At 47.2% G+C, this 17,553-nt stretch overlaps 1 protein-coding gene across 1 annotated transcript in view; it reads left to right on the plus strand.

The window, feature by feature from the left end:
- Positions 1-876: 876 nt before the first annotated feature.
- RBL2 (RB transcriptional corepressor like 2) overlaps positions 877-17,553 on the plus strand; it is a 953,306-nt gene continuing 936,629 nt past the window's right edge. The window contains exon 1 of the mRNA XM_069639547.1: positions 877-988. Within this exon, the coding sequence (XP_069495648.1) occupies positions 926-988 (63 nt within the window). The 5' untranslated portion in view covers positions 877-925. The remainder of the gene's footprint in view (positions 989-17,553) is intronic.

Here is a 17,553-nt window from a genome sequence, read left to right on the forward strand (position 1 = left end):
GTGGGCCAAGAGATGACGTGGCCGTGAGTAGGGTCTCCGGCTTTGTGTCAGTCACTCAAGATAGTTAAACTACTAGTCCAAAGCTTTCTAGAGTGATGAGAGTATATGAAAAGGCTGCAGGGTGGTGCCCCCGGGCTAGGTCGTGCACCTCCCTCAAGTCAGAGTGAGGTGGGTGTGTCAAATGAGTGTTGAAATCGGGCAGCTAGGCACTGTTCGAGTAGCGGTAGGGTAACAGCTCAGTCAGTTAGGCCGCTGGCGGGATGGAGGCACGGGCGCCATGGTGTACGTTGAGTAGCCCGTGAGGTCTAGGCCGCGCTTGGTGGACAGTGCACCCACAGTCTCCTGGAGCCTCTACAGATGTGGCAGCATTGAAGGGTATCAGCAGGGGCCCGGCGCTCTAATATGTACAACTGGCTTCCCTGCAGTAGGGTCCCAAGTGGGTAGCCCCGGTGTACAGATGGGTCCGTGAAGACAGTTGCATCTTGGGTCAGGGTCCAGTGCGCAGGGCGGCGGGTTGTAGTGGCACTGGATCTAGTTATGCACCAGGTGAAATTACAGACCAGGATCTGCTGAATTATGGCATTCCATGGTGCATACCCCCCCCCTCTCGGGAGCAAGGCGCAGTTTTGTTGGCTCTGTAGAGGCCAGGCTATGTTGACACCCTGGTTGGTCAAGTACACCAAAACACAACAAGATCCAGGAGGCTTATAATCTGGCAGCAGTCCCTGCACTTATTTGTAGTTGCAGCGTGGTGTTGTGCTGCCTGCCCAGCCTGGCTGGAGTGCGCCGCAGGGAGTCAACATACGGTGTCCTGCCACCTAAGGGGGTGTATCTGCGCATTTGGTGGAAGCAGCTCCGTCGGAGGCCAGACGGATGCCACCGGGGGGCTCCGCTCCTGCCCCCAGTTTCAGTGGCGTGGGAGCGGATGGGCACGCTCGCAATGGGGTCACCCCCGGCTGAACCGCCAGCCGTCGTGCCCCAACTTCAGGTAGGATCAGTGAGGGGTTTCAGCTCCAAGGGGCCCGCCAGCCGCGCGCTCCGTTAAAATAGGCGAGGAGGGGGGACGCCGGTCAATCTCACGGCCCCCCATCAGGTCCTCAGTGCAATAGGGAGAGCGGATGGTGGCAGAGCGAGCAGAGTGCCTCGGGCCGTGGGCAGAGAGTAGAAGGGCGCACCCTCTTCCTTCCCAGTCGGGCTGACTGATGGAAACTCCGCGATGCGGGCAGGGTCTTGAAAAGTAGCTGAAGGTCGCTCGCCTCAGGGGCGAGCAGTCAGTGAGGTTCGGGGAGCAGGGCGTACAGGTGAGGTTCGTTCACTGCGCAGCCTGTGGCTCCAGTGCAGCGGCGGCAACCTCCCGCTCGGCACAGAGCCCTCGTATCTCGTCGGGAGGCAGGCAATCCTTGCGAAAATCAGCATCCAGCTACCTCATACGTTTAGGCTCATGGGATCCGCTTTTAGAGTTGAGTGGTTCGAGAAGTCGCCATGTTTTATAATTTACCATTGATGCAGCTCGGAGCACTGAAGCTAAGTGGCCATCTTGGGCTTCTCAACAGCGCCCCCCCCCCGCCCATGGCATGATTCTGTGAAAGAAATCAAAAAAATGCGTGCTCAGTGGGTCGTGCATTGAAAGCTTAGTCGTTTAACTCTGTGCAACTCGAGAAAGGAGTTAAGCCTACCTCGTGGCGTAATCATAATCTTTCGCAGTATTGCGCTGTATTGAATAAAATGAGACCTAGTCAGTTATTCTGTAGTGTACACCTTAGATCAGATTTCTCCTTCCCTCTCCTTAAGTGCTTACCTGCAGGTCTGTGGCCACAAGTTACTTGTGCCGCTCATAGAAGCTGGCATCTGCCATGCACTGTACTGTATATAGTTGCCAGGCAACGTGAAGCCGAGCGTTCAGACTGTGCGGGCGTTACCACTGACACGGAGCTCTGTTGATTCACGCAGTACTCTGCGTGGACAGATTCCACCCACAGTGTGGCTGCAAAAAAGATATTTTTATTTTTATTTGTATTTTTATTTTTTTATTTCATGCAATTATGTTAGGCTAGATATGTATCATTTGATAGGTTAGAATCACAATAGCTATTCCCAGCGTTTAACGGCGCCTGTAACTTGTGGCCTCAGGGAAGGTAAACACATCAGGCCAACATATTAAAAGAATAACCGAGATTTGTGCATAGTTCGTCTCGGTCACACCACTCTAGTACTGGGACAAGGAAGAGGCAACTATGAGTTGTACACACTAACATTCCGTTACACCACTCTGGTACTGTGACTAGGAAGAGGCCTGGAACCTATCTGGACCCAAAAGCTGGAAGGAGCTCAGAACATTATTTGGAACACTATTTATTTTGTTGCAGACATTCCTACACATTGGTAAGCTTTAGTTGTGAGGTCAAGTATAGGTTTTGGACACAGATAGTCTTTTAAGTTGAACTTACTGATTCAGAATATCCTTAGTTTCTTTAAGTAGGGAAATCCCATCTTAGCATAGGGCAAGTTAGGTCTTACACCATCCTGACATCTAAGTTAATAAAAGAGTTTTATTTGAACATTGAATCTGTTGTCTGTGGGCCTCATTACAAGTGTGCCGGTACGGTAACAACGGTGCCAGTAAGCCTACTGGCACTGTTGTTACCGGACCGGCACACTACGAGTTTGCGGGTGGGTGCCGTCCCACCCACCAGGGTCAGACCTGGCTGGTGGAACGGCACCCACCCGTAGAGTTTCATGGAAGCACCGTCACCGTTATTAACAGAGCCGGTGCTTCTGTGGTCCCCATTGCCATTGGGTCCTATTGGACTCAAATGGGAATGAGGATTAACATTTACCGGTGCCTGACTTCCCAGAACGACAGGGTCATATTCCCTGGTGATTGCGGCAAGCCAGACGCTGGTAAATATTGCAAGTCCCGCGGCAACCCACCGGCAGCACCAGCAGGGTTACTGCCGGACTAGTAACGAGGCCCTGTGTCTTGCTTCATGATACCTTCACAGCAGTCAATGTAATAATCAAGTGTAATTTGACTATTACATTGTTTTATTCAAGTACTCCTTCCAATTGTCAGAAACAGCTGGTTTATGAAGGCTAAGTCCCACCCCTATTTACCTGTTAGCAAGTCAATCCAATTCTAATAGGTAATGATGTAATTCATGTAATCAGTAGAGACAACAGAACGCACTATCTCGCTTGTTTACATTCATTCACGTCGTTATTGGTCGCTTAAGTATGAACTGGCATGTTTGAACAAGATGTGCTTTTTGCCAAACAGTGCAAGATGACAATGTTATTGGCTATCAGGCTGTCCTAATTAAGCATTAACACTTGGTTGGTTTATATATATTACCTTGAACGTTTGTCTTTTTTGTGCACATGCACATCTTTGGATGTGGATATTCACAAAATAAACCTATGATGATATGCGGTCCATTTGGCATGCGTGTTTTACAGTTTGCAATTAAATCTTTTTTTAATCATTCTTTTGTTTAACAAATACAAATTATTTTGTTTTGAAATGCTGCTGCTATATAGTCGGTGTGGAAGTGTATCCCTGCGGGGAGGCTCTGGGATGCAGGTGGCAGGCGTCTCCTCCGTACCCGGACTGATGCAGGGAAGAGAGTCTGGGCTTTGGTTGCTGATGGTGGCTTAGTGCGTAGAGGTTGTGCCTTAAGTTCCCTGACAGTGACACTATTTCAGTGGGCGGTACTTCCACCAAATGCATTAATGGTCCCCTGAAATGGAAATTCCTGCCCTTTCTGACTAAAGTTTCAGTGGAGATACTGCAGGATGCCACAGTAAAATCGCCATAGAGAGCTTCTGCCAAACTCGTAATGAGGATTACTGTCTGTTCCATTCGTTTGTATCAAGTGCGCTACCTGGCCTCATTACCAGTGTAAAGGTACATGTAAGTAACAGAATTAGCACCACTGCGGGGTCCCCATAACTCTGCGTGGGTAGAGGGTCTTAACGCGGCACGGCCGGAGCTCCAGGGCGGCTGTGGCACTCTCCCTGGCCTCGGAGTAATGCCACCCATGTGTGGTCAAGTCCAAAATGGGGTGCAGATGTCAAGGGGGCACCCTGAGCAGGTCCCATTCCTCAACGGGGCTAGAACCGCTTATAGTGGCAGGCCCTGAGTTCCATGGCATTCAAGAGTTAGTCCCGGTCCTTGGGCAAATGCCACCAGTGTTTGGTCAAGTCTAAAATGGGGTGCAGGTGTCAATGGGCGCCCGAGTGGTCCCCTGTCTTCCATTGGGCTATAACTACTTATAGCAGCCGGCACTGAGTTCCATAGCATTCAAGGGTTAGTGCAGGTCCTCGGACATGTGTCACCAATGTGTGACCAAATTCGAAATGGGGTGCTGGTGTCAAGGGGTGCCACAAGCAGGATCCTTTCCTCCCGGGGGTAGAGGCGCTTATAGTGGCCAACCCTGAGTTCCACGGCGTTCGTGGGTTAGTCTTGGTCCTCGAGCAAGCATCACCCGTACGTGACCAAATCAGAAACAGGGTGCTGGTGTCAAGGAGTACCCCGAGCAGGCCCCTTTCCTCCACAGGGGTATTCAGGGAAGGAATGGCATCACAAGTATTGACACTGACACAATGGATACAATTTGTAAAAACCTTTATTGAAAACGTTGGGGTTGGAGAAACTCCTATTTTGCCGTATAACTAAGATGGGAGTAGTCTCGACCACCAAACGATAAACAATACAGTCCCATTGGAGTCTGTCAAATCAAAAGGGCCTATGCTAACAAAACCTAATGCCTGCCCTATCTCTTGTACAAAAGTATAAAAACGAGAAATGTATGCAAAAGGAAAAATCAGTGTTGAAATGATAATGTGGCTGAACCAGCTCTCCTCCACACGTTGTGCCTCACAGGGTGAGGGGATCCTTCTAGACAGGATGACCAACTCTGGCTCGGTTTCCAACACAGTACACAGTTCAAAACCGTGGATCAAGGCTCGCCTGGCCTTGCACTTTAAAGTCTCTTTCTCTGAGTTCAAAAAGTATGTTTCAACCAAAATGTTGACAAAGATCCCCCTCTGCCAGGCTCAGACCTTTCACCACACAGTTCTCATAGGTCCTCCTCTGCCGGGCTCAGACCACTCATGATAAAGTACAACACAAAGTTGCAAAGGGGTGCTCCCTTCCATAAGCTTAGTATACTTCGGGTCTCCATCAATCGGCTCGGCTCCTTTCAGTTGTCGAAGTCTTTCACTTGTGCATGGTTTTCTTACAGATGTCCGCATGACGTCTTCAACTCAACGTTCACTATTTTACTTTCACTCTTGCCGTCTATTCGCCTTTTGGCTTCAAACAAGGTACCTTTCATGGACACTTTCGAATGGGCTACTTCCTTTCACCGGACTACTCTTACTTAGCATTGCTGATCTCGCAGCTGCATTTTACTTTAAAGTTCATTCACGGGTCTGCCTTTCTTCGCATCTCATCCACACGTATGCAGCCTTCACTTGTGATATGATCTTGCTACTTCATTCACTTTAACACACACATGGTCTCTCCGGTCGCTTGCCAACTCACATGCTGTGTACGTGTCTTTCTTGTTTTGCGGTTTCCAATTTTCGAATCAAGGTTAGTACCACAGGCTTTGCCTCGCCTCCCCAACTCTGCCGTTCACCTGGGAGGGTCGATGGCGTCCTTGAAATACAATTCAATCTTCACTTGTGGGATCTGGCCTTCTCCACATGTCTTTCACGCTCTGTCGAAGGCAACGATCATCAGTACGGGGTTTTCAGCCATCTGCTCTCATCCCTTGGTCTGTTGCTTTGCTCCAGTAGGTGTGCCTTCGTCCCAGAAGTTCTACTCGATCTTGTGTTCTGCCTTGCTCAGAGTGTGTCTTTAGGTGTTGCCTTTTATTTGAGTGAGTAGAGCTAACAGGTATCAGGTGTATGCACTTAGGGTAAAGTGCCTGACTTTGCCTGACCCAATTAACTGGACACGCCCAGTACGATGTGAGTTAGTCTGGTTACTCTTAGTCACCCTCTTCCTATACCCAGTGTTTGTGTAAAACGGGGGCGGGGGAGTAGGGACTTTGGTTAATCCCAAAAAATAGAATGGGGTAGATGAACAAAAGAGGAGGGAATACTGCACCTCACCATTGGCTATCTCACCCACACTCCCTGTAGACCCCTCACCCAGGTGATCCTCCCGCACTGGTCCACCGCCAGGGTCTGGATCAAAAAGCAATGGCTGTACCCTGGCCACCTGAGAGAGAGATCCCTGGGGAGTAGCGGGCAAGACACCCTCTGGTTTCTCAGAGGTAGAGGCGCTTATAGTTGCCAGCCTTGAGTTCCATGGCATTCGTGAGTTAGTCCTGGTCCTTGGGCCAATGTCATGCATGTGAGCAAGTCCCTAAGCCCAGCTGCAGTTGCAGGGAGCCCGGGCGGGGTCCACGTCCCTCCATGGAGGAAAAAGTTCTAACATGGGGGGAAAGCTATAACGCAGCCAGGACAGCTCGGGTGCTGTACCCGGCCTGGTGTGCCAGTCTCGCGCGTAGGTTAACTGTCCCCAAGCCCGGCAGCAGTCGCGGGGACCTCCAGGATGGTCGGGGTGCTGCCTGCGGATGACAGGGCGGCCTGCCCATCTCCCTCACCGCACTCCATGGAATCAATTTGGCGCACTTGGTCCATCTAGGGTTGAACCTCGGCCAACCTCAGCTGTTGTTTCAAGCAATTAGCTGTCACCCGCCTTGGGACCATGTCAAGGGTATGCCCCCTCGAGGAGGGTGCCCTTATGTTCACCCTGATCATATTTGTCCATGACCTCTCCCTTTTCTTGCCACTGTGCTTCCTGCATGGTGGACGTGGGGGTGGGGGTGCTGTGTGCCCTTGCTGGTTTTCTTCCTCCCCCTTTCTTCTTGCAAGCTTCGCTCTTCTCCTTCATTAACTCCTGCATGCCCTGAGAGAAAGCCCACCATTCATCCACTATGCCCAGTCAATTGGTAAACAACCCCAAGCAGATGCACAATGCCTTCTGTACTACTTGTCCTATCCTGGGATCTATCCTGCCATGACTTGGATGTGGTACATCCGACTCCTCACTCGAGTTACTATCTCTCCTGCTCATTCTTGACTTATTTTGTGTTACTGGGGCTCACAAGTAGGTCAATGTAGTTCACTTGGGTCTGCTCCCATCAATATAAATGTATCGTTTAATTCACAGCTAAGGCTGGTCTGGGGATGTCAACAAGTATTCACAGTTTTACCTGGGACTGTGCCCGTATGGGGATTCTCCTGGTACTATGTCCGCTTAAAGCATGTTGATAAGTTTACTTTGGACTGAGCCCATATTTATTCCCTCCTGGGACCGTGCCCATTCAGAAATAGCTACTGCAGATGTCAGTCAAATGATTACAGTCACAATGGGCCTCATTACGAGTCCGGCGTTAACCCTGCCGGTGCTACAGACGGGTTGCTGTTGGACTCATATTGTTTTACCAGCACCTGACTTCCCGGTGACAGGCGGCCTGGGAAGTTAGGCGCGGGTAAAATGTTAGTCCCCATTCCCATAGGGTCTGGACTCTATGGGAGTGGGGACTCGTAAGCACCGGCACCGTTGCTAGCGGTGCCGGCACTTCCGTGAAGAGTCTGTCTACCGTGGCCGCTGTGCCCGGCAGGGTCAGACCTGTCGAGCGCAGCGGACCGAGCAGGCCCAATGCCTCTTTTGCTCAGCAGATGGTGCCTGGCCAATATGTAGCTGTTTGTCTTTGCTTTGCTTCGTATGATCTGTGTAAAGTTAAAGCTTTTTATCTCACTTGCTCTGTAACAAGCGTGTCCATGCTCTCTACCGTCTCCATAGAAGTACGCCAGCAGCAGCAGAACCGTTGAGTTCCCCGTTGCACTTTGAGGTGACTTCCGTGGCACCCACTGGCTCCTCTCTGCCGTGCGTCTGTCACAGACCCCGTAGCGCACGACCCTGTTGTGCCCTGATACTCCCGAGATATGCTCCACCACGCTGCGCTCACAATCACCGCACGTTGCAATCTTTATTCTTAATGTGGTAGCGCCTGCCAATAAATATTATCCACATACACTCACACTTAAGGCTGAATAAAGAAATGTACTTATCTGCTGCCCGATCAGCAAGTAAGAGGAGAAGGACAGGAATTCAGGGGAGGATGTAGGTGCTCATAGATCATGGACGATTGGTCAGAAGGGTCACATGAAGATACCAAGCCTATAAAAAACAAACTAGTAAAAGCAATAAACGTTCGATGGAAATGTCGTTTTTTTATTGTCTGTACTTGAATTATGTACTTTTTCATAGGTGTAGCGTTGCACAGACGCACTGTATCTGGTGACGCGACCATGTGAGGAGGGAAGGTGACATGACCGACTTTGTGAGAGAGCACAAGAGGCGCAAATAAAAGAGTTCATTTTTAACCCTCATCCAGTGTAGATGTGGCTTTCTTTTGCTGTGTGATTAGCATTGCGCGTGCCCCGGACCTGAGAGCCAACAACGGCGACGAGGCTGTGAACCCACTGTCACCACCCACACCTTGCACTGGTGCGTCAGCATCCTTCCGGCTGCACGCATCCATTGGTGTCCACGGTCAGCCCTGGCGGGCCGATGGAGCTCCCAGAGGGGCAGAGCCTCATTCGTGAAGCCGATCCGCTCGCCAGGAAGAGCCAGCTAATCCTGGACGGACCCAGCGACATCCAGCCCACTATGTGCCAGTCTCTGGAGGTGAGGACCCCAGCCACCAAACTCGACCCGATGCAATATCAGAGGCCTCACCCTACAGGAAAAACATTATCCGGAGGACTTTGCCACCTTTCAGGGTGATACCACATTGCGCAGGAGAGAGCCAGAGGGGATTGAACCCACCCCACAGCAGCATGAGCGCCCCAGTACAGGACCAGAACCCTGCCGTCCTGGAACCCCAGGGGAGAGATGCATTCCTGTTCCCGTCCATGCTCTCTTTTGACGCCACAGACTCCACCAGCTTGGGCCCATGATGTACCAGGTGGATGAAGAAATGTGACGCATACCTTGATGCCCTCTGTCCTCAAGAGGACAATCATAGGACTCCTCACCCTTACCGCTGGCCCAGAGGTGCGGGATATCATCTTTGAACTCCCAGAAGACATCAACTACAAATCTGATGAACGCAAAAGCATATTGAAGGAACATTTTGCGATAAATTAGAATGTAAATTACGAAAGGCACGTGTTCCACACCACAAGGCAGCTCCCGGAAGAGAGCATGGACAAATTTGTGATGCGCCTTCGATCCAAAGAAAAACATTGTTAATTTCCCCACTACATGAACGATGAAGCAATGAAGTCAGCAGTCATCGCAGGATGCGAGTCAATTCCCTTAAAAAAGAAACTACTACAAGTGCCACACATGCTAGCAGAAATTGTCTCTGCAGCCGAACTGCCTGGTTGTGCTCCGCCCTCTCTCCCGGATCCAGTACATCTGATGCTTGTGCCTGAGCAGCCGTGCGTTGCTACTATCTTCCTAGCCACGCTCCGTGAGTTTCATGAAAGCAGTTTGTTGTCTTTTCATTCTGGTCCTATTCACCCTTTTTTCTCTGTCTAACTGTCTCGCTTGTGTACCTTTCATCTCACTTCCTGCAGCCCAAATTGCGTTTGCCAACTGCTTCGGTGTAAAGGTATCAGGATTCATAAACATAGGTAAGCGTCTTCTTTACTATTCTATCCTCACCTGTGATTCCGTTCTTCCTTCAGAAGCATTCATTTAGAGAATCACATTTATTTCATAGTAACACAATCATCTAAAAACAATATTCCTTCGACTTCTTCCATAAGACGACTATCGTCTCTGGAATCATAAGACTGGGTAATTCATCTCATCCTGGCAAACATTCTAAAAAGACGTAATCTGTGTTTTATCACTCATCACGTGCTTTGCATTTCAGTAACCTTCAGAAGGAGCTTACGATAGAGAGCTTCTCAGATGTCCTCCAATCCTGCAGCACACAAACACCGCACACGAGCTACAAGGGTTTTTTCCCCCACAAGGGTTTCCCTTACTGTTTCTCTTCCCACCAGATATTACTGGAGCAGAGAGTAGCGGTGAGGTGAATTTCTCCAATCCTCTGGTCCGTGAAGAAGATAAGGTTGGTGCTTTGCCATTTGTTTTAACCACTAAGAGATGGAGTAATTGTATCATTATTACTGTGATTACTGAAAGGTATTTAATAGACCGTAATAAATAGCAACACCTAAACAAAAATAAAAAAAGAAAAGGAAGAAATACATATTTCTCCAACCCTTAGTGGTCTGACCATTGGCAATCTGACACAATGGAACAGCAAGTCCAGAAATTAGTAGCTGCTGTCCAATCCCTATCGGCAGAAGTACAACAGTTAAAACAAGAAAATGACATGTTACGGCAACAAGTAGGTCGCTCGCCCCACAGCTCAGAGGTTCCCCGGGTCCACTCCCTACAGTTCGCTTTGATGGCAACCCACATAGAGTTAAATAGTTTTTAGAGTCCTGTACCGTGCAATTCGCTTTCAAAGCAGCATTTTTCCCAACAGACCACGACAAGGTCTCCCAAATGTCCGGCGCTGCATTAGCCTGGGCGACTCCATTAGTAACTAACAACAACCCTATATTAGACTCTTAGTAGTCGTCCGACGCACTAACACTTTCTAGGGAGTCACAAGCCGGCCTCTTCTGAAGAACCTATGCAATTAGGAGTAACTTGTGGTCCTTTATCCCCAGAAGAACGCACGAGGCGAAGAACATTGGGTCTTTGTATGTACTGCGGGGCCAACACACACACGGTTAGGGAATGTCCGATCGCTCCACCCCGGAAGCCGGGAAACGCAAGTGCTCGACCGTAAGGAGAACAACGGTTTTGGGCCCACATTCACACTATAGTTCCCTTGTATCCGCCCATTCCTCCTCTCGTCAGTCACCTACAGACAACTCCATGGTAATTCTCCACATCACCCTCACTTGGGGAAACACACGCCTGGAGAACGTCCCGGCTCTTATAAGCAGTGGAGACGCGGGAAACTATATTGATGACTCCTGGGCCTCCAAACATGGTATTACCAGAACAGCCAAGTCCATGACAATCCCAGTTGAAAGTGTGGACGGCAGTCCCCTTACTTCTGGTCCCATTAAAGACCAAACCCAAGTTCTGGTAATGAAGATAGCCTCTCATTACGAAACCTTAATGTTGGATATCATCTGCACTGCTCACTACCCAGTCATTCTAGGGTTACCCTGGCTGAAAACCCACAATCCCTACATCAATTGGGCCGCGGGAACTCTATTTTTGGGTTCAGAACATTGTGTGGAACAATGTCTGGCTCATAATTCCAAGAGTTATATCTACAAAGGTAATCTCCCACAATGTTTTGTTATTGGGGGGCCAGTCTCTCTGAACGGGAGACACACTAAAGGGAAAATACAAAATTGAGAACTGGCTACCCCTCTCTCTGTACTATCAGATTAGGCCGGGTGATCTACAGGATCATGTTGAACAACAAATTTCACTTACTAATTAGTGAGCTATGTGCATGCATAAAGCAAAGAGCAAAAGAGAATAGAACCATCTTATTCACAAATTGAAATACAATCACAAAATTACATCTTTTATATTAATTTATTCAGTATAAAGACCAATCAAAAATAGTTAAAAACAGAAAGAAGAACGAGAGGTACAACAACAATGCAGACATGAATATGGTGCATCACTGACTTCTTCTCGCTTACTTATTAAAAAACACAGTATAATTCATATGGGGTTCGTCATCTTAGTCAAAACCACTCTATCTATTTAGGCAGGGGACCACGATCGTCTTGACGCAATCGCGTTGTGCTGAAAGAGTCAGCTGTTCTAATTTAAGGTTCTGCGAGTGAGACGCATTGAACGACGAACGTGTTAGTTTTGTTCTATGACGAATGTTTGGTCAGCTGCAAAGGTTTAGAGTGTATGTGTCCCTGCACTTGTTCGCGCACACCTACACAACTATACACGAAGTATACATCTACCTAGCAAAAATCAAGGCCCAAGACAGCCTGAAACTCTCAAATAGGCTTGGAGGTGATCAGTGAACGCCTGGAAATAGCGATTCAGCCCTACTACTGTTAGGTTTATCCTAGCAAAAAGCTCAAGTACTACCAGGATATTGTACTTATTCTGCAACGGGGGATTGGAAAAGAGACTTACCACCTGAAAAGAAATGTGTCTTTCCTGAAGAAGGTCAAACAATATATCATCTGTAGAGACACTAGGGACAGTGTTTCATATGTTTATATGGCCGAAACATGTCGACACATGACAACTGACTAGCTAAAGTACATAGTCTTGTATCTGCAAACTGCCTAAATAGATAGACTGGTTTTGACTAAGATGACGAACCCCATATGAATTATACTGTGTTTTTTAATAAGTTAGGCAGTTTGCAGATACAAGACTATGTACTTTAGCTAGTCAGTTGTCATGTGTCGACATGTTTCGGCCATATAAACATATGAAACACTGTCCCTAGTGTCTCTACAGATGATATATTGTTTGACCTTCTTCAGGAAAGGCACATTTCTTTTCAGGTGGTAAGTCTCTTTTCCAATCCCCCGTTGCAGAATAAGTACAATATCCTGGTAGTACTTGAGCTTTTTGCTAGGATAAACCTAACAGTAGTAGGGCTGAATCGCTATTTCCAGGCGTTCACTGATCACCTCCAAGCCTATTTGAGAGTTTCAGGCTGTCTTGGGCCTTGATTTTTGCTAGGTAGATGTATACCTCGTGTATAGTTGTGTAGGTGTGCGCGAACAAGTGCAGGGACACATACACTCTAAACCTTTGCAGCTGACCAAACATTCGTCATAGAACAAAACTAACACGTTCGTCATTCAATGCGTCTCACTCGCAGAACCTTAAATTAGAACAGCCGACTCTTTCAGCACAACGCGATTGCGTCAAGACGATCGTGGTCCCCTGCCTAAATAGATAGAGTGGTTTTGACTAAGATGACGAACCCCATATGAATTATACTGTGTTTTTTAATAAGTAAGCGAGAAGAAGTCAGTGATGCACCATATTCATGTCTGCATTGTTGTTGTACCTCTCGTTCTTCTTTCTGTTTTTAACTATTTTTGATTGGTCTTTATACTGAATAAATTAATATAAAAGATGTCATTTTGTGATTGTATTTTAATTTTTGAATAAGATGGTTCTATTCTCTTTTGCTCTTTGCTTTGTGTATGCACATAGCTCACTAATTAGTAAGTGAAATTTGTTTCTCAACATGATCCTGTAGATCACCCGGCCTAATCTGATAATACAGAGAGAGGGGTCGCCAGTTCTCAATTTTGTACTTTCCCTCATAATTCCAAGATGCAAGTGAATGGACCTGAATTCCCACTAGAAAGGAATGGGAGAACCATTTTGAATCAAGTCACTGCCTTGCCGGTAGAATACGAAGGGTTTCAGTCTGTGTTTTCCCAATCCGAATATTCAGAACTCCCTCCTCACCGGAGAGATGATTGTGCAAAAGATCTCATACCGGATAGTCCACTACCTTTTGGACGTATGTACATACTTTCCGCAAAAGGAAAAAGAGGTATTTACATACGAACTTAAAGAATGGTCTCATTACCGAATCTACGTCTCCGGCAGCCGCCTCTTTATTTTTCATTCCTAAGAAAAATACCACCGAACTACGCCCTTGCATAGACTATTAAGGCCTAAACAAGATCACAGTCCCCGACAAATACCCGATGCCTCTCATCCCGGACATTCTGGAAGCAGTCAAAGGTGCCACCATTTACCCAAAACTGGATTTACGCAGTGCCTATCATTTGATCCGTATCAGGAAAGGAGATGAATGGAAAACAGCATTTAGAACTCCTTTTGGTCCCTTTCAATATCAAGTAATGCCTTTTGGGTTATCTAATGCCCCAGCAGTTTTCCAACGCTTTATGGACCATTTATTTGCAGACATCTCGCTTCATTTCATCATCATTTATCTAGATGATATATTGGTGTTTTCCTCTTCTTATATGGATCATATCCATCATGTTCGGGAGGTGTTACGTCGACTTCATCAGAAACACATATATTGTAAACTGGAAAAATGGGAATTTCACAAGTCTAAGGTTGTATATTTGGGGTACAGGCTATCACAGAAAGGGATAGAAATTGATCTGTCTAAAGTAGAAGCTATAGTAGACTGGCTCACACCCACATCAGTCAAGGAAATCCAGAGATTCTTAGGATTTGTGAATTTTTATAGATGCTTTATCCCCCATTTCTCAGATCTCACCAATCCTATGACCTATCTTCTCAAAAAAGGGATCCCTTTGTTTTGGTCTAATGAAACTCAGAAGGCATTTCACACCTTAAAGGAACTTTTCACTCAAGCTCCCATTCTGGTTACCCCTGATCAACGCCGGAAATTCATAGTAGAGTCGGATGCATCACACCACGCTTTAGGAGCGGTTTTATTGCAAATAGATTCCCAGGATTTAGAAATACCTGTGGCATACTTATCCAAGCAATTATCTCCCGCTAAACTCAATTATACTGTCTTGGAGAAAGAACTGTTGGCCATCAAGCAGGCATTTGAGGAATGGCCTCATCTCTTGTTGGGAGCTCTACATCCTGTCGAAATCCGTATGGATCACCACAACCTCTGCGCCCTGCAATACGCTCAGACTTGTAACAGCAGACAGGCCCGGCGGGCACACTTCTTTTCCCCTTTCAGGATTACGTTCTCTTTCATCCCCGGAAGAGTGAATCTCCGAGCCGATGCGCCGATCCAGGAAAGACCTAACTTTGAGGGCTCTGTTTAAATCAGAACCTATCTTTCCCAAGACAGTGAGAATTTCGGTAGTAACACAATTTCTACAAAAGATCAAAAGACACTCTAGAACAATCGAAACCCAGCACCCTGAACTAATACAACAATACAAACTGTCAAAAAGCAAGGGTTGTTTCTTCAAAGGACAGACAGTATTCGTCTCTGATTCTTCTTTACAAAAGGAAGTATTGCGACTATGCCACGATTCTCGGATATTGGGTCACCGAGGAATTGGCAACACTTTGGAATTGATACAGAGATATTTCTGGTGGCCTTCCCTCCAGCAAGATGTGCAGGATTACATAACCTCCTGTCCCGTTTGTCTTCAGACTAAATCCGCAAGATACCCGTCGGTGGGAAAACTAGTTAGGATGACGATACCCACTAGGCCTTTTCAAATCATCTCGACCGATTTTATTGTCGATCTCCCCATATCTGAAGGTTGCACTACCATCATGGTAACTATCAATTCATTGACCAAAATGGCTCATTTCATCCCCTTAACCAAAATACCCTCAGCGGCTCTCATGGCCCGAGTATTTTTGGACCAGATATTTCTTTTACATGGTTTACCTGAGACAATTCTGTCAGATCGTAGTCCACAGTACACCTTAAAGTACTGGAAGCAACTGTGTAAGATCCTAGGTATTTCGCGTGCTCTCAGTTCCGGGCATGACCCACAAACCAATGGGCAGACAGAGCGTTTGAATCAAACTCTCGAGGGTTACCTGCGATGTTATATCTCTACTGCTCAGGATAATTGGAAAAGTCTTTTACCATTGGCTGAATTTGCGTATAATAATGCTACGCATTCGGCCACCAAACTCAGTCCCTTCTACTGTCCTTATGGATTTCACCCATCATCATTTCCATCTCTGAGTTCTTCTGCTTCCACGTTCCCAAATATTGACTGTCTGGTGGACACCATTCGAAGGGGACATCGGTCTGCTTGTGTAGCTCTTCAAGAAGCACAATCTCGCAGCAAGAAGTTTGCTGACAGACATCGGGTACTAGCCCCCCGGACACAGGTGGGTGACTCGGTTTGGTTGGCAAGCAAGTTCCTTCCCCGGAGGCTAGCCCCGTCTAAATTATCACTCAGATTCTTTGGGCCATTTAAGGTATTGGAATGCATAGGTTTAGCTGCTGATAAGCTGTGACTCCCACCATCCTGGAATCGTATACATCCCACCTTTCATGTGTCCCAACTGAAACAGGATACCCGCAGCCGGTTTCATCCTAAGGTCACTGGCTCACCTCCCACAATCCTGACTAGTTTGGGTCCGGAATATGAGGTTGCAGGTATCTGCGATTCTCGATACCGAAGGGGTGTTCTTCATTATCTAGTCGACTGGAAAGGTTACTCAGCTGATGAACGTTCCTGGGAGCCTGCATCTGCAATTCATACTCCACGACTGATTTACATGTTTCATCTGTGTCACCCGGGTAAACCGGGGCCCTCCGCCCTTAGGAGGGGGCATACTGTTATGGCTGGACGTGGTGACTGGTCGTTATGGCATAGATGGCATTGTGTGTTGGGATTACACTTACCTCCTCCTAAGAAGGCGCCCGCTTTCCAATGTAAAGGTGCAGTCACTGCAGCCGAACTGCCTGGTTGTGCTCCGCCCCCTCACCCGGATCCAGTATATCTGTTGCTTGAGCCCGAGCAGTCGTGCGTTGCTACTATCTTCCTAGCCACGCTCCATGAGTTTCATGAAAGCAGTTTGTTGTCTTTTCATTCTGGTCCTAATCACCCTTTTTCTCTCTGTCTAACTGCCTCGCTTGTGTACCTTTCATCTCACTTCCTGCAGCCCAAATTGCGGTTGCTAACCACTTCGGTGCCTTATGCGCAAATACAAACAGTTTCCAGCATTTGTTCAGCCCCTCATAACGTAGGTATTCTCCAGCCAGATAAACAAAACTTTCATCCCCTACTTCCGAACACAAGAAGTTACAAACATTTTGTCTCGTAGCAACACCTAGGGGAAACTACTATCCTACGAACTACATTACCCAGCATTCCGCAGGAAACATCCACTTTAACTCCTGTCCTGTCTTCCGTAAAGATATCAGGATTCATAAACATAGATAAGCGTCTTCTTTACTATTCTATCCTCACCTGTGATTCCGTTCTTCCTTTAGAATCATTCATTTAGAGAATCACCTTTATTTCATAGTAACACAATCATCTAAGAACAATATTCCTTCACATATTTTGCATTTCAGTAACCTTCAGAAGGAGCTTAAGATAGAGAGCATCTCGGACGTCCTCCAATCCTCCAGCACACAAACACCGCACACGAGGGTTTCCCTTACTGTTTCTCTTCCCACTAGATATTACTGGAACTGGAGCGGAGAGTAGCGGTGAGGTGAATTTCTCCAATCCTCTGGTGCGTGAAGAAGATAAGGTTGGTGCTTTGCCATTTGTTTTAACCACTAAGAGATGGAGTAATTGTATATTTATTACTGTGAATATTGCAAGGTATTAAATAGACCGTAATAGAAATTCTCATCCTAGCAAGGACAACCTCGGGGCTGGACCTCCAGATATCCTTCATGAGTAAGATCTACATCTCGCCGATGGCAGCAATAAAAGAAGAAACCATTGATAAACTTATGGCACACCCACATCTTGCCGATGGCAGCAATAAAAGAAGAAACCATTGATAAAGTTATGGCACACCCACACACCACAAAGGACATCAGGACAGAGAAATGACTGATGTTTCTGATGCGACTATGACCT

Source organism: Ambystoma mexicanum, chromosome 1q (genome assembly GCF_040938575.1).
Source record: "Ambystoma mexicanum isolate Mex_15411 chromosome 1q, UKY_AmexF1_1, whole genome shotgun sequence".
In the NCBI taxonomy this organism is placed as follows: Eukaryota; Metazoa; Chordata; class Amphibia; order Caudata; family Ambystomatidae; genus Ambystoma; species Ambystoma mexicanum.